General features: G+C 50.5%; 1 protein-coding gene across 36 annotated transcripts in view; it reads right to left on the reverse strand.

Annotated features, from left to right (window-relative positions):
* ZNF516 (zinc finger protein 516) overlaps window positions 1-21,863 on the reverse strand; it is a 168,844-nt gene that overhangs the window by 103,261 nt on the left and 43,720 nt on the right. For 32 of the 36 annotated variants that reach the window (XR_005985502.1, XR_005985505.1, XR_005985504.1 and 29 more), the window contains one exon: window positions 14,321-16,253. Coding sequence is in view for 28 of the 36 variants with exons in the window: in XM_041739854.1 (XP_041595788.1) it covers window positions 14,321-16,079 (1,759 nt within the window). In the remaining 8 variants the exon portion in view is untranslated. Of the gene's footprint in view, window positions 1-14,320; window positions 16,254-17,062; window positions 17,200-17,979; window positions 18,222-21,863 lie in introns of those variants that run through there. The other 4 variants (XM_041739849.1, XM_041739850.1, XM_041739847.1 and 1 more) reach the window with 4 other exon arrangements.

Consider the following 21,863-nt stretch of genomic DNA (forward strand, 5'->3'; position numbering starts at 1 on the left):
GGCTCGCAGCACAACCCTACGACAGCATCTCCACACCGTCTTCCCATGAGAGGAGAGGCATATGACTCCCCAGGAAAACACCGCAGGGAGCTTCCTGACAAGTTCCAAGGGAAAAGGCTCCCGGACCAAGGGCTGGGAGGGAACACAGTGCCAGGCACTCTCCACCATGGACACCTGTCCAGGCAACAGGGCACCTGGACAGCACTCAGGTGAGGCCTCGTCTCCAAGGAACACCAGGTTCCAGCACCTTCTATCTCAATTACAGACCCGTATTTTATTTTTTTTTTATTTATTTATGATAGTCACACAGAGAGAGAGAGAGAGAGAGAGAGAGAGAGGCAGAGACACAGGCAGAGGGAGAAGCAGGCTCCATGCACTGGGAGCCCGACCGTGGGACTCCAGGATCGCTCCCTGGGCCAAAGGCAGGCGCCAAACCGCTGCGCCACCCAGGGATCCCCAGACCCGTCTTTTAAAACGAATCTAAGATCTCTGCATATTCTGTGAGGCCAGAGGAACAAAGGAAGCCTAGGAAGGTTTTTGCAATGTCGTCATCTGTGCCGTGGAATCTACGGCTAATAGGTCAGTGACTCTCCACGGCTGGACACGGAACAAAGAAATCCCGAGGGGAGGCTGGCTTGCCGTGGATTTGTTTTTCCATGCATATTTACTTAATATTTGTTTAAACCAAAGCTAAATAGAAATAGATCATACAGGGCAGCCCCGGTGGCGCAGTGGTTTAGCGCCACCTGCAGCCCGGGGCATGATCCTGGAAACCCGGGATCGAGTACCGCATCCGGCTCTCTGCATGGAGCCTGCTTCTCCCTCTGCCTGTGTCTCTGCCTCTCTCTCTGCATCTCTACGAATAAATAAATAAATAAAAATCTTAAAAAAAAAAAAAAAAAGAAACAGATCATACATACGCAGACAAAATCCATTTAGAACCAGAAGAGAGATGTGCCCAATAAACCACAGCACACGGACTGCCTCTTCTTCTGTGGGGGAGAGAATCCATCTGGGACCACTTGCTAGCTATTTCTTCTGAAAGTCACAGCCCAGAGATCGCGTACCAGCATGATCACAAAGCATCCCTCCACATCTCAAGTATGCTCTACACAAAGGATTCTGGGGTCTCTCTTTATTTTGAATTAGTGAGAGAGGCCCTGAGTTTTTGTGTTGAAGGCTCGGGTCTTCTGTTAACACCCGTGACCTTCAGCAGCTTGGCCAACACACCCCCCCCCCAATCAGGGAAAGGCTACAGCTCCTGGGCAACCCCGGGGACCCTGACATGCCCATGAACAGCACCCACACGAGGGTGCCAGCAGGGCCTCGGCACCGAAACCTCACCTACAAAATTCCGAACACGACAGAACTTTCCAGTCTGATGACGGACACCTGTACCAGAGAGGTGGCACCTGCAGCATGATCCCTCAGGGCATTGGCCACCAGGAGGAAACTCCAGCCATCCATGCTCCTTCCCACCACACCACGTACTCAACTACGGTAGATCATCCTGATTCCAGAAACTTGACACAACCGTGTTTGTCTTTTTTTTTTTTTTTTCTGAATCGAGCCAATGGACTGAGGTTCATTTTTATCTGCTCCTGAATCCCTTATTTCTTCAAGCACTGTTCTGACCCTCCCAAGCGCTAACGTGTGCTTAATTCATCAACAAGTGTAAACTGCTGAAGAGAGCAAGCCCTACCACGGGGTCCTCTCCTTCTCCTCAGCTAATTATTCCTGGAACACTGACTGGTGTGTGGCAACCAGCATCCCTGTCTAGTAGTAAACAAACAGAGAGCTGCTCAACAAGCTTGAACCAACCAACAAGTAGGCCGGGCAACAAGACTAGACATTTCCTGTATGCATGAAAATAGCATCCTGCCTGAAGAAGAGATGGCTCACAGAGACACTCTGCAGAAGAAACACAGGCCAGCCAAGTAGCCTGAATATCAGATACACGAGTCATTTTTAGCACAAGCAGGTCTCAAATATTCCACGGGACACACATAAACTGAAAAAATAACATTCGCTGCTTATCTCAAACCCATATTTAACAGGTGTCCTCTATGTTTACTACTAAACCTGGCAACTCCGACTTGTTCTTATTGGAAACATGTCATCTGAATGAATTACTTCCAAGGAAGCACAGTGTGAGTTAAGACACACGGTCCAAAATGTGTAAATGCTGACGGAAACATCTGAACATTGCATACGAAGAGAAACATTACTTGTCATTTATGCACAGTCTCATTCTCTCACTGATAAGAATAGTCTATTCACAGGTAATGGAGAAGAGGCCATTACCTTCCAGAGCCCCAACCCACAGGTGCTCAGTGACAGGCTGTAGTGCAATGGGGCCTCTGGGATGCCCTGCAACTCTGAAGGTCCCGTATGCACGTGCAAGGGTCCACCTGCAGGACCCAGCGGCCCTCCTGCGTCTTCCTTGAGCAGGCTGCTGAGATGTCACCCCTGGGCCCTGCTTAAGGCCCAGCTGCAGCTGGGTGGCTCTGGAGGAGAGCATGGCTATAAGACGAAGGTCAGGACAGGTCGGGACTGCCCAGGAGCCGAAGACAGGCCAGGAAGAGCTCAAGGACACACAGGACATGTCTCCATCCTCTCCTCCTGGAAACCCCTTCCCCACCTTCCCTCACTGCCAGAGCACCAACCTGGGACTTGCAGGCTGGCCTCAAGAGTATTATTGGTACAACCTTAAGAAAGTCTCTCTGAACCTCTACACCTCAGCTACCGCATCCATATCTTAAGACGAGCACCTATACCTGCTGGGTTTACCAAGCCTTCAAATGCTTGGGTGAAGCTGCTGGCCCATGGACGTCTGCATAGGCTAAGGCCGCTATTTCAAATCAGTAGAAATAAAGACTGATGACTGAATAAATTATATTGGAAACACAGAATAGCAATAAGGGAAAAAAAAAAAAAAACCGCCTCCCAGGACCAACCAAAAGTTCCACATGGATCCATGCAATGTGCAATAAGCACACAGAATCAAGCAAACTCACTTTATTCAGTGAAAATATTTTAACAGTAGGCCAGGGAATGTCTTTCTAGTCATGTGTAAAAACCATCAAGGAAAAAGTGAACAGTTCTGACTTTTGAGAACTTGTACGATAGAAGACTTCATATAGTCAAACAAGGTAAGAAGAAAGTAAAGCTAACAATTAAAGATTCATTTCCATGATGTACAGAGTTCCTGTTAATAAGACAAGGGCAAACATCACATTATAAAAATGGACAAAGTGGATGAACAGGTAAATCACACAAGAAATGCAAATGGCCAGCAAACATGAAAACACGCTCTCTCCCCCCAGAAGCCAGAAAGATGGAAATTAAAGCAATAAAAAAAATAAATAACATTTTCCATCTTTCACAGAGGGAGCTGTAGAAAATCTATAATACCTGACATTATGGAAGGTGGGGACAATGGCCAGGCTCGTGAGCTGCTGGTGGATGTGAGGATTACTATGACCTAGCTAGCAGGAGCTACTGAGATATAAAACATGCAAACCCCCCAAACCAGCAATTTCATTAAGAAATCGGTCTTGAGAAACTCCTAAGCATGCTCAAGGATCCACATTACCAGCAGGTTTACTGCAGGACTATGTGTAATGCAAGAACTTGAACGTCCATCAAAAGGCAAACAGATTATGACCATGGTCCACTTTTCGGCAGTTCAAAAGTGAAGCAGACACCTTTATGGACATGAATGATTTCCAAGTCATGACTATGCAGAAAGAGCAAGCTTTAGAATGAAACACACAGGATAATCTTCTTAGGTATCAAAACAAGAAAAATCTATATACACATATATACTAACACACTTAAGCACATTTAGAAGGACAAGAGAGGGCAAAACCCAAGTTTCTCTGGAAGGTGAGGGGGAGCATGATGGTCATGAGACCATCATGTCTCATGAGACATGAGGAGGATGTCTCATCTGTGCACTCCCAGACAACGTGGGTTATTTGCAACCAACAAACCTGTCGGTTTCCTGAAGAAGGAACAGAACTCTAAAATCAGCAGCATGGGCCCAGTACGGTCTGGCTCCTCCTCCTCCACCTCCCAGCGCTGTCCCAGGGAGGCAGCCTGGGCAGCAGGGGGGTGTGCAGTCCTAAGGCAAGAAAACCAGGTCCAGGGCCCCTAGCCTTGCCCTGTCCGCACCAAAGCAGCAGCAGGAGCTGAGATACGTCAGGTTCATGCTGCAGCCGGTATAGAGGGACTGGGCTTTCCCAGGAGGAGACTCACAGGGCGCTCCATTCCTGGTGTTCCTAGGATGACCACCATCTGGGATTCTGTGTCTGGCCTCAGGGCAGAACAAAGAAGGCAAGCATGGGTGTCCTCCGAGATCAGACCTACTGCTCCCCAACATCATAACCTACCATGTGTGCTAGGCATTTGCTGTTACATGATGCCCTGTTTCCACACTGCCTTTGATCATTCTGAATGGAAGAGGAGGGAAAGGAGGGGCACAGAGGCTGAACGGGAAGGGGAGACAGTGACCAGGGGCCAGCTGTGAGGTGGGTGGGCGGTGCTGGACCAGGGGGTGACAGGAAGTCACCACCAGGGCCTCGTCTCCACCCAGCTTCCAGGCATGGCATAGCTCTGAAAACTCTTACGAATATCCACAGCAACCCCCCTCACTAGATCTTAAAATTCAAAGGTAAAGATCTTTAACCCAAAATGTGAGGAGAAAATAAATGAAAAGAGAAAAAGGAGAGAGAAAGAGGAAGAGAGAGATGAAGGAAGGCAGGAAGGAATTCTGATCTAGAATGGAAAGATATATTCAGAACAGGGGCGATTTAGAAGGTCTCTAATGTCTGCCAAGTGCTGTCCAGCTTGCAAGGCAGTTCTGCAGAAGCAATTTTATCTATTCACAACTAACTTGCAAGCACGATGCCCTTTTGTAACTGGGTTTCAAAACAATATCAAGAATTTGTTTCTAAGTGGTGTGTAGGCTTATCACCATGGAAACTGCAGACACTGTGCATACAACCTGTCCAGAACCTTCATGTTCATATATCCCAAAAATCTCCTGTCAGAACTTTGAAATGCCTTTAACGCTTAAAAATCAGGAATTTGGCAAGTCATATTTTGGTGACACATTGAACTGCTTTCTGAGATTCTCATCGAATCCTCCCCACCAATACAGGAGGTTTATGATAAAAGGTTATGCCTCCTTTTCAACCTCACGGATCTCTCCAACCATACTCTGTCATTTTCGAGAACACAGTACCTGATATTTCTTTAAAATGGAGATGTTCCATCCACCCCACTATCACCAATTTCTAATCTGATACCAAACCCGCTTGTAGTAGATTACATCCCATAAGTCGTGCAGTCATCAACGTGTTAAAAACCAGCAATATTATAGATGAGTCTCATATCAACAAACTACGGTAACTAGAAGTGAAAACTAGAAATGATCATCATTTCAACATCACAAACAACGTCCTCCAGGTGTCCAACCCAATTAACGAACTATTCCAATGATGCTCACCCAGGAATCTACTGCAGGATGCTCACGCACAGGAACAACACGATCTGACTACCTGGAAGGAAGCTGATGCCCTTTGGCAGGTGTCAAGAGCCACATCTGAGCACACAGCAGATTCTCTACAGGACAGCTGCCACACCAGAGGGGACCACTCAGTGATCATTTTAGAGGAGAGATCTCAATAACCTGTGAGGTCACCAATGATAACGACGATCATGGTAAATTTGGAACAGGTTACTCACGGTGCTGAAAGTAATTATTCTGTAGTCAGAAGGAAGACTCGGAGTAAGACTCCGCACAGACTCTAGCACACTTTTACAAGAATGTATTTGGCAGCTTGCAATCAGCCCAAATGTCTTTACTAATCTGTGAAAATACTTGTCTCAAATCAACGTCTGCCTTTGTAAATAAAACAGAAGGTGAGACATCCTGCAAAATGGGAGAGGGCCGCACTGGCCTCTCACAGAATCAGGCAAGACTAAAAAGGAAAGGAAACTGTGACCTTCTAACCTTTCTCTGGAGAAGACCACGCCTCACCTTTCAATTCTAGTAAAATACAGATCTAAAACCACAATCTATCTGAACACCCAAAGGCTTATGCAAATCGTGTGTGCAAATACTGATCCTATCAGCAGCCTATGAAGGTTTCACCAAGAACTGGCCTCAGATTAGGATTAGGTCTAGCACATGCACATTAAGAAACATCAAAAAGAAAAAAAAAAAACTAAACTTATAAATGAAACATTAAGAATCTGCACCAGAGATGGGCGCACAGCAAAAAACACTTACCAAATAAAGGCTAAATGCTTGAAAAAAGAGTCTAAACTCACTGAATAATTCAGTGTGCCCGCCACGCACAGGCCCGCTGAGGAGAAGGCCCACCGAGCCGCCGCTGCGGGGTGGGGAGGAATGTGGCCCACAGGGAGGGCCACCACCAGGGTGGGGAACTCTGGGCCGTCCAGATCAGGAGGGTCCTGCTGGTCCCGGGCCATCCACCTGAATGACATTCTGACCGTCTGCCACCTGCACACGCAGGATGGCTCTGGGAGGGGCCAGGCCAAGGGCGCCATGCCCTCCACCTGTGCTGAGTAGCAACCACTGGGGACTCAAGGCAGGGAGGTGGGGACCACACAGTGACCTTGGTCACTGCTTCCCGACACACCAGCCACGAGCTGTGCCAGGACTGGGGGAGCACAGGCTGTGTGTCCTAGGGTGCTAGGGACCGGACAGGCCCTGCCCGCTTCTGCTCCCCGAGTGCAGCAGCGATGCCCCAGACACCAGCCACCACCTGGGACAGGAGGGCCAGAGCTCTGAGGCAGGCAAATTCCCAAGTCCCGACCCCAAGTCTGATGCTGGCGGGAAAGGCCAGACGTAGTACACTCCTGCCACCCCAAGAGGCCACACTGCCAGTCCACATCCACATGGCTAAAAATCTTGGAGGCACATGCTCATTCGTGTGAATATTTGCTCTCACCTGAGCCTTCCAGTCGGCAGTCCAGCCACTATCAGTGACCTTGTGGCATCTAGAAGCCAGTGAGTGCACTGCTCCCATGCAAACTCTCCCTGAGGGAGATGTGTCTCAGCGTGACTCGATGCAAACCAAAGACAAGCTGTCCCAGTGCAGCACCAGCCACAGCACAAGCCACACCTTGTTGGTGTGGGCCAACAAGGTGAAGCTTTGTCCTCTGTGAGATCACCACTCAATGACAGACACGGGACACGAGGATGCTGTGTGGCACGGGACAAACACCCGTGGAACTGAAACAGAAGTTCTAGGGACAGAGCAGGAGCAGTCGCTCTGCCGGAAATGACGCGTGCAGCAACAAGGTGATCCAGCAGGGAGTTTGGGACTGGCCAACGTGGCAGGGATGGGTTTCCATGTCCAGGGCATGCTCAGGCCGCACAGGGCAGGTGGGGGGTTCTGAACAAGGCATTCAGGGTGCAGCAAAGATGCAACAGTGGCAGCTAGTCAAGGCTATGGCTGTGGTCCCAGAAGGGCCGCGTAAGGAGCAGAGTCTTCCACCTGCTACCTCACCTGTGCTTCCAGCAAGTACCTGGTAGCAGTGTGAAGCAGTGGACACAGGTACAGGTGCCACATCACTGCTGCAGGGGAACTGCCATCATCGCACACACAGCAGGTGTGCAGACACAGGAAGGCCTGGCCGTGTCTAGGACAGCGCTGAGACAGGCCACATCTTCAGCAGGTGCTGTGCGCCCCCCACCCCAACCTGGTGAACGGGCCACCCTCCTGCAGAGCTGACCAGGAATCACCCCCACCCCAACTAGCAAAGGCTGATTTTCCAGAAACTGAATCAGTGGAACCTATTCTGCAGACGCCTCCAGACCGGGTGCAATCCATGCCTTCGCATGCCCCGCCGCATCTCCCGGGACCAGGGCAGAAGAACCAACCTGCTGCTGGATAAGACCCACAAACAGGAGCCCTGATATTTCAAGTGTGAACCGGAAAAGACCAACAGCTCCTCTTGGTGACAAAACGGCACCGGTGACACTAGAACCCGGACGGAGCCGAAAACCAGAGCCAGCATTGTCCCCACGGCAAAATGAGAGAAGCTACACCTGGCAGAGCAAGGGTCACACAACAGAGGACAGAAGCAGAGGCGCAAAGGCTGGAAAGTGGTCACATGTCAAATGAGACTCTCTGTAGACATGGCATGTGTTTTCACCAGAACGTGGGAACATCATTCATTGTGCCCTTAGAGGACACCCACGCAGGGCGCCGGCAGGCTCCCAGGGGACAGATGGAACCAGCTCCCCACCTCCAAGCAGCTCAGCTTCCGCACAATGCAGCACAGCAACCTCCACCGTGTCCCGCCCCAGTGGAGACTGGAGATCCAGAACTGCATGGGGTCCCAGCCAGCCTCAGTGTAGACTGGGGATCCATATATGCACAAGGTCTGAGCCAGCCTCAGTGTAGACTGGGATCCAAAGCCCCACACAGGGATCCGAGCCAGCCTCAGTGTAGACTGGAGATCTGGGGGCTGCACGGGGTCCAAGCCCTCCCATGCCTCAGCAACAAACGAGCAGGACAGGGACTTCCCAGGCTGGAAGCTGTGGCCCCTGACTCTGGTCTGACTCAAGTCCCAACATGAGAGGTGTCCACAGGATGCCCACAACAAGCCAGGCAGCAGAGGACATGGCAGGGACAGCCCAAGGGGGGGGGGGGGGCTGGACCACACGCCCCACGCCACTGCCAGGAGATTGGATGCTCAAGAGCGGACCACAACCGCACACCACTCCTCTGTGCAAACGGTGAATTCCTACCCGGCATCTGCCACTGTGCTGTCTTCTGCAACGACACCTCACAGCTCCCGGCAAATCAGGGCACTGCCTTGTAGCTCAGTTCCCGCCCTGATAAAATGGGGACAGACGAAACACCTCTTGTTCCCTTTCAGCTCTAAAATCCTGTAATCTGTCTTGTGTCAAAAAGTAAGAGAGAGAGAGAGTCAAGTGTTTGAATTATGCTAGCAAATCCAAATGTTTGTGCGGTGTTTGTTTCACGATACCGGGTATGTCTATCCGGTTACGTTGTCTCTCAGTGATAGGAAGAAAACCCCAGAGTATAATCTCTAGAGTCTGATGCCTTTCACACTATAATAAATTCTTTCTGGAAGGTCAGGGAATGCAGCATTCTGCTCCAGCAAATATTAGCATGCATACCATGCATAGATACCAATGTTTGAAGATGAATCAAAACAGAAGAAAACATACTCAAAAGACACTATTCTCATTGTAATTCAATCATCCTCCGATAACCCAGAAAGTGAGCCAGGGTGCTGGGTGCCATGTGAACAATTACCCTCACAGGTACATGCATGCAGCACAGACACACAGTGGTTTCTGGTTGCTAAGACGCAGGCTAAAACCACAAGGCCTTCTGCTTCCCACTGCCAAGTACATCTGAACAGCTTTCTTAAAGCCCTTCACTGCATTTTTATACTAAATAAGACATTAATATGAGGGTTTCCAACTCAGTGTTCACCATGGCCTAAAACTGATAAGAACCGCTTCCTTGCACGGCTCTCCTGTAACTGGGACCAGACCTGCTTGTCTGTCACCTCCGGCTCCCAGGACACTGGAATCAACTCTCAGCAGACCCCACTGTGGTGCTGCTCTCTAGCTTACATGGCACTGGGGGGAACAAGGCCTCAGGAGGAGCCGCGGCAGGCCTGGCTCGAGCCACACAGTGGAGAGCACCTTGCACATGACAGTCTGGCACCTGCCGCCAGTGTCACAGCGTGCCACGAGGGCACTTCCTGAGCCATCAGCAGTCTGTGGGGGGGGGGGGGACATTTATCAGATGTTGCAGGCAATGGCCTCCATGTGGCCAGCACAAGAGAGACACTGGACAAAGGGAGGCTAGGTGACCCGCCTGGTGACTGGAGAGCTGGCCCTTAGAGGTTTGCTGCTCCCAGTTCCACGAGCTCATCTGTAACCAATGCCCCCAACCACCCAGGCCCCTCAGAAGTACCACCTGCCATTGCCCCATCCAGCAGTGCTTTGGTGCGTGGCTGGACCCGTCCCCCAATGTGCATGCTCTCCTTCCCCAGGTCAACCACAACCTGTGGCCTCCTGCCTGCACCTGAGGCTGCCCTATCCCACCCCACTGGTTTTGTCCCCTCCCTCCACAAGCCCTGGACTTGCTGTACCATGGTTAGCCTCTGTGAGGGGCCCACGCAGAAGTTCCTCCCACTCACCCCCTCTGCATGGAGCCGCCACGCAGGGCTGACTCTGCCACTCAGGACACACATCCAAGGTGCACTGGCCAGAAGCACAGTGGGGACAGAGCATCCTGCAGAGCTCCTTCTGCTCGACACTGAAGCAAACTCAAAGAGTAGGTACTAATGAATGCTTCCCAGGTCAGCAGACCCCTCACTGGCACACCCCATATCCATGTCGGCCTGTTAGTGAGATTCACCCTAAATCCTGCTCTGATGGATGAACAGGATGGGAACACTCTCTCCCTGAGCTGTTCTAATGACTGCTCGTGCTCTGAATAGCAGGATGGTTGTTACCCTGTGTACCAGCTGCATAATCGTGCTGGGCACTCCTTGGACCACTAGTCAGTCTCAAGGCCTGTACTTAACTACTATTTCATGGTTAAAAGATGGCGGTCTTCCTTCAATTGTGATGGGAAGAAGATGAGCCCTGACATACAAGGCTGTTGGCCTGAGGGGGCAACAAGCAGAGAAAGCCAGGCAGATGGGGGCTTTCTGAAGTAAATCCATTTCTTCCTTTGTCTTTCCATTCCCTGATGATGTGGCTTCATTCTGGAAACTCTCTCCCTAATTCTTCAAACTGCATATAACATTGTGGCACTTGCTCTAAGAACCTGTTGCTCTATCAGGCTGAGCAGGGCTTGACATCTTTATGGGTCAGAAACAAGTATTTGCACTTTCATAGGACTTTATCTAAAACTTGTGGTTTTACTATCGATTATGTTGCCCTGAGCATCCAAAAATGTAGTAAGCAGGCGCCACAGAACATGGATTTGATGTGATAGCAGAGTTCAGAATAACAAGAAATGGGCAAAACCTGGGTAGTCCCATAAGTGACTTTTGCAGAAACGATATGCAGATAGACGATAGGAAAGAAGTCCTCAGCATTTTGCCCAAAGGCAGGTTGAAACACCTGTGATGGCCGAGACTAGCCAGGCCACGCAAAGGTGCTTCTTACGATGGCACAGGTGGTGAACCAACCTCTTGACAAGCCCACCAGAGTCCATCATTCCTAAGTTACCCACCTGCTTCCTGAGCAGAATTCTACTGTGGCTTATTTACTTATGAAATAACACTCTCTGGTCCTCATGATGACCTCAAAACACCCTGACTCTGTTTTGTGTTTGGAAATGTTCATTTTTATAAACTTGAATTACACAGAATTACACACCCTTCTAAAGCTCTTCTTCCCTAATTGAAAGGTTTTATTTTTTTCATGAGCTCCAAAAAGTGTCCTTTCCATCAGTGCCACGTCACTTTCTAGGTGGAGGACTGAAATCTAACTCAATAATTTTATATCTGATGTAATTTTATTCACAAGTTTGTTCTTCTACCATTTTTGGTCAGTAAAGGGGGCTGCTGGGAACCGGTTTTCTGTGGAAATAAAAGCAATGTAACAATTGAAGCTTTCCAAACAAGCACACGGTAATACTCGACAAAGAATGTTTCATGGGGGAAAAAAAGGTATCTTTAATTAATCTGATAATGCAAAGCTTCTCTAGAGCCAAAAGCAGCATTTGAATCCATTCCTAGATGTCATGAAACCTTTGGGTAAAATTAGGGCATGATGGGGAATTGCTAAAAAGGGTCACAAAGATAGAATTCTAATGTCAACCTTGCTCCCCCAGAAGCCTGATGATTCTTATGGGAAGGAGTAGTGTTTTGTTCTCAACTTGCATGTATTTCGTCTACCAGTTTTCACTAGCTATCCCATCAAAATTCCCTAAGAATTTTAAGTTTTGCCTCCATGTGTAAAGATCTAAGGCATCGTTTAGTAATAGCAAAGGCACGCTGCACATTGCAACAGAGGATTCAAAATACTCATTTACTTTCCCAAAGTCCTTAGCCAAACCCTGCAAATGGGAGTGTCTGTGGGGTGTTACATACATGCAAAGTGCATCTCTCTCCTTAAAGAACATCTAGGAAGCAGCGGTTAATACCCACGCTAGACCAGTTAAGGGCCTGCTGAGCTTCGAAAGTCGGTGGTTTTAGACAGTAAGATTCTATCCTTCAGAGTCATAAAAGGTACCCAATGTGGACTCACATGTTCTTCAACACTTTACGCCATTGTCATGACATAAACTTCCTTCTCTAGCCGCTGGATGATCTACAATAGTCTGCTGATTCTACTGTCAACTTGTTGAACTCAACTAGGATATAGGCACTTGTTACAGAAACGTGATGTATCAAGTTTCTCAAAAAGCAGATCACACAGAGAAAAGACATACAATCTCGTTAAGAGGTAAATGATTATCTCAATGAAGCTGAAATGAAAAAAAGTAAATTCCAACGTAGAGTGAAAGAAAATCATTTGATCTTTCCAGCATCATGATTTTCAAAGCACTACTGAATCAGATTATTAATTATTTGACCACCACCATGACAGATGAGGGAAAGGCTCAAGAGCTTTTCCAAATATTAAAAATATTTATCTTCCGGGGAAAAAAAAAGGTTTAGTGTGCTCCAAAAAAAACATAGTATTATTGGAATATCATCAGTAAAATCTATCATTATCAAAATTTTTAAAGAGAAAAACTAAGAATTACTCTTCAAAAATGCGAACAAAAGGTCGCAATTGGGTTTGCCAGACTTTACGTGACAAACTGTTCCAAGAATCACAGAATGAGCACTGCATTTTCAGAGAGTAGTGTATTCTCCTGCTCCTTCCCACAGGTTAATGAGTAAGAAAGGAAATGGGAAACAAGGGTCAGGGCATAATGTGTTACTGTTCAGTTATCTATACGGATGCTGATAAGATGGAGGTGCGGGTTCGGCAGAGGCTTCTCTACGGGATTAGACAAACAACTTTCTTGTACACTTTTATTGACTCAATATAATTTGAGTGTAATAGACTCTCACATAATACACTGTATAAACCCACAGTAAACTCTGTTCCAGAGAATTGGCTAAATCTAATAAGGAAAAAATGACGCAGATTTGTGTTTTGTCTTGGAGAAATGCACTAGGGTCATGTTCCTCACTATAGAATATAAAATAGCCCGGCTGAAGCACTTGACTTTCTACATCCCTGGCCTTTCAGGTAAAAGCAACATCCATGAACCAGTTTCCAGGGAGAAGAGAGGAACAGTCTCAGTTATGCAGAGAAAGGTCTAAGTTCTCTCTAACTGGAACATCACCTTCTCCTAAAAAATAATGAATAAAATATCAAAACGCTTAAGATTTATAAAAACTAAGAAAATGATGAAAACAAAGTCAGCCAAGCATCTTTAAATATTTACATAGCTACTCTTTGGAAAGTCATCTGTTCCAATGAGCCATCTCTAAACCCACAGGGCTACTTGAATCCAAGGAGATTAATTATAACTGCACACCAATCTGAAGTTACTCTTTTACTCGGCTGTCTGGTGCAAAAGAGAAGAGCAAAGTGTGTATGTGTACATGCATGCACATGCCGCATGGTGAGGGAGCAGGCTCTGGACTGTGCATGGAGGTGTCCCATCACCTGTTCTTTGCTCAGAAATGGCTGATGCCCCAGAGAAACCATTAATTCAACAGGCCAAAGGTGTTAATTAATGTGAACACATACGTACAAATTAGCAAGAAAGGAGCCTGAAGTGGAGCTGACAGGCACCTGTGTCTGCACCCACCAGCCTGAGCTCTAAGAATACACTAGCTACGTAATGGCTGGGTTGTGGGGCCACCTGGGCCTGGGAAACCCAGGCAAGGGTTATCCAAGCACAGCATTACACCTGGGTGCAGAGTCTACCCAGGTATGAGACTGCTATGGGAAACCAGGCCCCGAGGGTGCAGGGCTGAGCACCCACTACCTGGGCCTGGGTTATGCAAGTGCCAGGACTACCAGGTCAGAGAGCCACCTGAGCCTGCATAACTTAGGCACGTGTTACCTGGGCACCTGACCTCCCTGGGTTTGGGGACACTTTGGGAAGGGGGACCAGGGCACAGGGGGACCAGGGCACAGGGCTCCCTGGACCTGTGCTGCCTGAATGCCGGGCTCCTGGGCCTGGGATGCCCGGGCTCTGGGCCATCCCGACATGGGGTCGCCTGGGTGCAGAGCTCCCTGAACCCAGCCAGCCACCCAGGTGCCCATGCTCACCTGGTGCAGGGTCGGCTGCACCCTCCTCTCCGCTCTCATCCGCAGCCTCGTCGGCCAGGCCCGAGCCCGGGGAGTCGGCAGCAGCACCACAGGCCGAGCCCGGGCTGCTGGGCTGCGAGGCCGAGTCGCCCTCGCTGAGCGAGCCGCAGCGCGCACGGGGTGCGCGGTCCCCAGGGCCGTCGCGGTCTCGGCGCGCGCGCCGGTGCACCCGGGAGTGCAGCACCATCTGGTGGTAGGTGCGGAAGATCTTGCCGCACTCGAAGCACTCGGATGACTTGCCGTGGCCGGCGGGGGCGGCGGCGCGGCGGCTGGGCCGCGCAGCAGGCCTGGGGTCCAGGGGCCCAGGCGTGGGGTCCCCGGGCGCACCCGCTCGCTTGCGCGGGGGCCCCGGTGCGCCAGGCTCGGGCTCGCGCTTGCGCTTCTCCTGGCTCACCAAGATGTACTCGCGCCGCTCCTTGTCGAAGGCCACGTCCCCGGCCAACGCCTCGTCCCACGCCCCGTACTTGAGGTACTCGGCCGGCTCGGCCACCTTGCCCCGCGTGGCCAGCTGCCAGGCCTGGTAACTGTTGACTGGGTCCAGCTCGGCCACACGCCGCCCCGCCTGCCCGCGGGCTGGCACACTGGCCACGGCGGGCCGCAGGTTCAGGCACTGGAGGAACAGCTGCTGGGAGTCCGGGGGGCCACCCTGGGCCGCGCCCTCCCCAGCCAGGGCCCGCGTCCGGCCGGCCTCCACCCGGCGGTGGATGGCGTTGTGTGCGTTCAAGCTGTCCAGGTTTGTAAACAGGTTCCCACACTTGGTGCAGACTTCGTAAAGGGACAGGCCAGCCACAATCATCTCTTCCTGCACCACGTTGTTGATGGTGGCTATGGGGTCCAGCTCGCTCTTGGGCTTGTTCTTGCTGCCTGTCTTGGGGCCGTGTGCCTTCATGTGGTTCTTGAGGAACCACGGCTCTTTGAATCTCCGGCCACAGATGTGGCAGCCATGGTCGAAGGAGCCTCTGTGCTTCTTCATGTGGGCCTTGAGGAACCAGGTCTGGCTGAAGGCCTGGCCACACACCTCACAGGGAAACTCGCCAGGGGTGAGCTCGGGCTTGCCGTTCTCCACGTAGGCCTCAGTGCCGCTGGGCCCCTGCGCTGTGATGTGGTCCCTGTCGATGTGGCTCAGCAGGGACTCCTCCCTCAGGGTCATGTAGCTGCACAGCCTGCACCTGAATGGCTTGTGAGCCTGGTGCACGTGCTGCTCCAGGTCCTTCTTCCGCTCAAACTTGCACTTGCAGAAGGAGCACTGGGCTGCCACCTTGCCCTCCTCTGGGGCACAGACAGCCCCCTCAGCCTCCTTCTTGCTGCTCCTCAGCAGGATCTTGCTGTCGTCCAGCTGGGTGGCCCCATTCAGGATCTTGTTGCAGGCTGAACTGCTCTTGGTAGGGCTGGTGCAGCCGTCCAGGCCCTCAGACACACGCATCTCACCAGCCTCTGGCTCATGGCCCTGGATCAGAGTGCCTGTGCGGTGGCTGCGGATATGGATCTTCAGGTTACCCTTCTGGGAAGCCCTGTGGTCGCAGTAGGGACACTTGTAGGGCTTTTCCCCGGTGTGCTTGCGCATGTGCTGAGACAGGGAGCTCTGGAAGGGGAAGCTCTTGCCACAGATGCAGCAGCTGTGGCTCATGGCCTTGTCTCCGTCCACCTCGGGGCTCCTGCTGGCCCTGCTGGGGCTCGGGCCCCTTCTCAGCTCCACCTCGGCCTCTCGGTTGCGATCCATCTCCAGGACACGGGCTCCCCGGCCGGGGTGGGCACTTTCTGTCACGCGAGCCTGCCAGACGACGTCTTATCTCTCCATCTCCAGATGAGGCTCCTGCTTCCCAGCTGCAGAGACGCACCTGCCAGGACAGCCCATGTATCCTACCTGGAAAGCATGGCAAGCAGCAGAGAGCACCTAAAACAGAAAAGACACAGAGATCTTAGGAACAAGGTTTCCCCCTGAAACAGGGACCCAGTAACATCCACAGGGAGTGATGGGGGCTCCTGAAAGATAGCGATCCAGTCCAAAGAAGACATCAACACAAATTCAAATAGATGTGCATGCAGCTGCTTTCCTCTACAAGATCAATAATTAAAGTTATTGATAAGTGTGTGCTAAATCATTAAATAATTGTACATGATTGCACCCTAAAATAGTATTTCTGAAAAAAGATATCAAGTCTTTAAGGAGAGACAGAGTGAGTAACATTGGCAAGGAGTGGGTGAGAAACACAGGCCACTGACCAAGGAGAGAGTGTGGGGATAAGAACCAAGGAGACAGGACCAGGGAGAAGGGCGGCCAAGGACACAGAGGCACAGCTCGCGGCCAGGACAAGTGAGCCGCAAAGGCAGTTCACAAACCTACTGCTGTGTTTAGACGTCAGGGAAACAAGACTTCAGCTGAGAGCACAAGTGATTTACCCTGAGCTCATGCAAGGTCTCCACCTGGAAGCGGCTGCTCAGCACGGCGGCCACAATTGACACCACACTAGCTGCCTATGGCCATGAAACCGCTGTCTCCTAAAGCCCCAACCCTGTGGGCCCTTCCCATTCCCATCCTATTCTTTTTATCCTGCACCACCACCCCAGTCCCCCAAAGGCACCCTAGGCTCTTGCTGTAGGGCTAAGTCTGGGCCCCAGCACAGAACACCCTCTGGACCCCAGGAGTCTTGCAGTCACCCCCCCCCGAACCCCCAATTTCTTCTGCATAGGTTCCCATAGTACCTTCCCAGGGAAGCAGGGTATGCCTCTCCCTGGAGACAGCAGGAGTCACACTGTGCCATCACTGTCATGTGCATGCCCATCCCACCTTCCAGAGAATGAGGGGCCACTCCTCCAGGTGTCTGGGTGTTTCTAGCACCCTGTGCACAAGCAGAGACAAAGCAGACAAGGGACGTGGCCGAGTGCCGTGCCTGGCACACAGCAGGCAACCACCCATGCCGCAGGAAAGCCAACCTGAGTGCCTGTAAGCTGCCAAATGGACCCAAGACAGTACACACCAAAAAGCAATTATCTGCAGTAAAAGAGAATTTCCATCTGATGTGTGATCAGTAGAATAAACAAAACAGTGAGCCAATTAGGATGGGAGAGAGGGCATCTTTCCGAATAGTATTCTGAGGGGTTAGAAAGGGAGGCAGAGCTACACCACAGCTCCCCTGGGACGCGGTCTGTTTATCCTTCTTACCTCTAAGCAGAAATGAGAGGATTCTCAGGGTCTCCCTATGGGGGCAGGGGTGGGACCCTAGACTTGCAGAGAGGCACCCAGATGGGCAGATTTTCTTTAAAACTAGCCATGATAGGGATCCCTGGGTGGCGCAGCGGTTTGGCGCCTGCCTTTGGCCCAGGGTGCGATCCTGGAGACCCGGGATCGAATCCCACATCAGGCTCCCGGTGCATGGAGCCTGCTTCTCCCTCCGCCTGTGTCTCTGCCTCTCTCTCTCTCTCTCTGTGACTATCATAAATAAATAAAAAATTAAAAAAAAAAAAAAACTAGCCATGATATATATAAAAAGGAAGTCATGTTTTGTACAAACTCACAACCTCATACACACTAAGAACTCCTACTGTAAAATTTACAAAGCATGAAGAAGTTAAAGGTTTCTCGTTTTAAACCAATGTACAATACACATTTTTTTGCTCACAAAGGAAAGGTTCTGTCCCAGAAGACCCTGGGTGGCGACTCCTTGTCTGCTCTGGGTTGTCCAGCCTGACCTGTCTTCTGCAGAGTAGATGCAGGAAAGAATCCTGAGAGTAGAGCAGGGAAATGATGAGTATGGGGAACCTGCCCACCAGCAGGGATCTGAGCGCACGACACCTCCTGTCCACTTGGCCACAAGGGTGCAGCTGCCACAGCTAGCAGAGGCGCCCCCCCCAACAGACCACACCCCTCCTGCTTCCTCCAAACTCCGCCTCCCAGAGACCCTTAGAAGAAATCTTATTTAGTAGAAACTTAAATTTCTAAATTTAAATTTAAATTTAAACCTAAATTTCTAATTATTAAAATTTTAAATTTTAAATTATGTACTCTAAAACAGGTCTTGACAAAGCGCCATGCCGCGGGTTTCCCAGGCACCTAAGGAAACCAGTGCAGCCAGAGCAGCAAAGTGCGGGAAGAGGTGGGAAGCAGAGAGGCACACAGGAATGGCTTACTCCTTACGCTAACAGGTGCATGGTGTTCCTGCAGCCAAGAGAGAGCCCCCCCAAAATCAACAACTCCAATAAGAGAAATAAAGAAAAATTCCCCGTAAAATTGGACAAATGAGGTTAAAGAGAACACCTCTCAGTGACGATTTCAGCAAACTTAAGTACTTTTTTCAAGCTGTTTTGGTCCTGGCACCAGTTCTGGATGGTTGTGTGTTATGTATGGGTTACATGGCAAATGATCCTCCTGCATCCTACCCCAAGATTTATTTCATCCCCTCGAGATGCTGACTGTGATATACTAATATATGAACGAAGAAACACACTATTCACACTTAGCTCAATGATCTAATCTGGGCATAAAGATTTCAGAGTTTAAAGAAGTGCACAGAAATAATTCTACGGAGGAAAACACCACTGGAAACTGGTGGCTCTGAAATGATCCTACAGACTTCACTGGACCTCTCGCTGGTTGACCGACTATCAGAGGCAGACAGGTCTCAATTCAAGGGGATCAAACAGCCAAACACCAGCCACAAAGACAAGGTTCACGGAGTGCTGTGCTCAACTCACAAACGCACCTGGAAATAAAAGTGAATTTTTCTAGCAAGAAGACATGTTCCAATCATCACAAATGCCGATGCTCTGTGGTGGGCTGATTTCCTGCCTTCTTTGCCACCCCAAGTTCAGGAGCCCAGGGGCTGTGACCGGGAAAGGCTCCCCAGGCTGCCGGGCAGCTCCAGGGATGGGGTGCAGCTGGCGGGGGTCCCAGCACCAGCATGGAGTGCAGCAGAGCAGACCCGGGGGCCCTGGCCCCCCATTAACCAGCCAGCTGGCTCTTTTTTTTTTAATTTTTATTTATTTATGATAGTCACAGAGAGAGAGAGAGAGAGAGAGAGAGAGAGAGAGAGAGGCAGAGACACAGGCAGAGGGAGAAGCAGGCTCCATGCACCGGGAGCCCAATGTGGGATTCGATCCCGGGTCTCCAGGATCGCGCCCTGGGCCAAAGGCAGGCACCAAACCGTTGCGCCACCCAGGGATCCCACCAGCCGGCTGGCTCTTGGGGGACAGCCCTCACAGCCTAGGCTGAGAGGGAAGCCCCAAGGAGCCCCTCCTCAGGATGCCCCCCAGATCCCTGCACCCATCCGTAGGCAGCAAGCACCTACTGGGGCCAGACCTCCCATGGGACATCTGACGGCATCCTGCCTAGCCACCCCAGGCCCTGGTGAACCACAGAGGGGAGGCACAGGGATACATGCATCCGGCCACTCTGATGCCCTGCCTCCCCAGGCCCTGTGAGCCTCAGAGGGGAGGCGCAGGGGTGTGTGCACCAGGCCACCAGGGCGCAGGCACAGGACCTGCCAGGTGGTCTCAGGCCCCCAAGAGCCTGGGCAGCTGGGCTGCCAGTCCAAGGGAAGTGACTGCACTTCCCTTCCCTCCCAGGAGGGTCCTCATCCCCCGCTGTCCACACAGGGCTGCCATCTTCGCTGCCTGACAGGGCCGGTTCGTCCCCAGGCCTGGCCTCCTGAGGTGTCTGATTCCCAACAGCCCGATCCGCCCAGGCCTGGGTACCCTCCCTCGGGGCCCAAACACGGCAGAGGGTCGGTTCTCACGGGCGCCCTCCAAGACCAGCTGAGAAGCGTTAGCCCCAAGCCAACGGGGCCTGTGAGTTCCAGGAGGATCCTCAAGGAAGGACATGAGCAGTGCCCCTGCCATCAGCAAAACAAGCTCTTCTTTCTTTTGTTTTTCTCTTCTCACCCACCCCCACCTTTCAAAACTAAGCTTTGCTGTAAATCCCTGGGAGAGCTGCTCGGGCACAGTGTGAAAGAACTCAGAGTTATTACCAAGGTGAAAATATATCAATGTGGAAATGGGGGGGGGGAATCACTGTAACAGGAGTAATAACTTAAGCCCCAAATGCCACTATCTTAAGGAAATCGTAACATCAACAAAACTGGCTCCTCTTGAAAAAGGCCCTTAAATGGCCCCCTTCCTGATACCCACAGTCCACTAACAAAGTTCCTTGAGAACCTTTAGAGCAACAGTCAGAAAGTGATTTCCCAGCAACTGGCCCTCCTTCATCAGCGGCCAAATCAACAGATCTTTGATATTCTTTTTAGCTGCAAGCAAAAACTGCTATTTAAGACAGGGTCATCGCTTCTTTTCCAAACAAGAACAAGAATGCTATCATCAGAGCTCTCAACTTAAAAATGCACCCCAGGCAGCCACCCCAGTTAGGAGGCTCATGGGGAGGCCACCAGCCCTCCAGGGCTGCTGGCTCTGCTCTGCCAGCCTTTGGAAAACACCACCCCAGCCATGGCCGTGGGCTGGGCCTGTGGGGTCTCAGATGGTCACGCTCATCTGGTTCCCTGGTGGGGTGCGGGTCATGTCCCAACACCTCCACGGGAGGCAGTGTCATCCTGCTCCGTCCAAGTCGGTACATGGCCGTATGGAGCCGCCTGTCTTTGACTCTCCCAGATGGACAAGCACATACCAAACAGGATTTACCATTCCAACTTCTCCCACAATAACACATTAACCTAAAGATAACTTGTATTATAAAATGTATGAATAAATGTGAGCTCTTGATGCAGAACCAGAGTGATCCGTCTTCCAGAGGCATGAATACAAGGAGGGGAGGAGCAAACACGTATGCATTTTAGCTGACACAGGACAACACAGCACCCACACACATACACAAACCACAACCCCATCAGAACACACTGCTTGCCCATAATAAACCAGTCTTGTCGTCGCGTATTACAAACTTTTTCCGGGGCTGTAATTGGAAACTTGCCAGGCAAGACTATAATTTAATTGTTTATGCATAAAAATGGCTTGCTGATTAGGGTTTTAAAATAGATTTCCAATAGATCACTCCCTGTGTGTGTGTGCTTCTCTACTGAGAATGGTCTGAAGCCACACTTTAAAAATATCTTCTACAGTTTTTGAAATGTCATTTTATAAAATGTAATTTCATCACATTTATAAAAAAAAATGGGTAAAGGTAAAGTTTTTAAGAAAATAAAATTATGTATTCATAACATTAAAAAATGCAATCCAGTGGAGATGGAGACAGGTGTTAAGAGGCAATATGGAAAAGCTGTGAAAGTAAGACATGCAGCTAAACTTTACCGAGCAATTGTGTGAACACAAAAATAAGCTACTAGGTCTAAATCCACAGACGCAAGGTCGCTGTCACACCTTCCACAGATCCTCTCTCCACAGGCCTGCAGAGCACAACTGAAATGAAGGGACTTTCTCAAGACTGCTTGCACTCACTGGATTTGGGATCAATTTGCTCTGTGGGTAAATGTTTCAACTAGTAAATCACTTCTCTGAGTGAGGATCCTGGACCCAGGCAGGGCCCCAGACCCCTGCCCTC

The sequence above is a fragment of the Vulpes lagopus genome, chromosome 24 (assembly GCF_018345385.1).
Source record: "Vulpes lagopus strain Blue_001 chromosome 24, ASM1834538v1, whole genome shotgun sequence".
NCBI lineage: Eukaryota > Metazoa > Chordata > Mammalia > Carnivora > Canidae > Vulpes > Vulpes lagopus.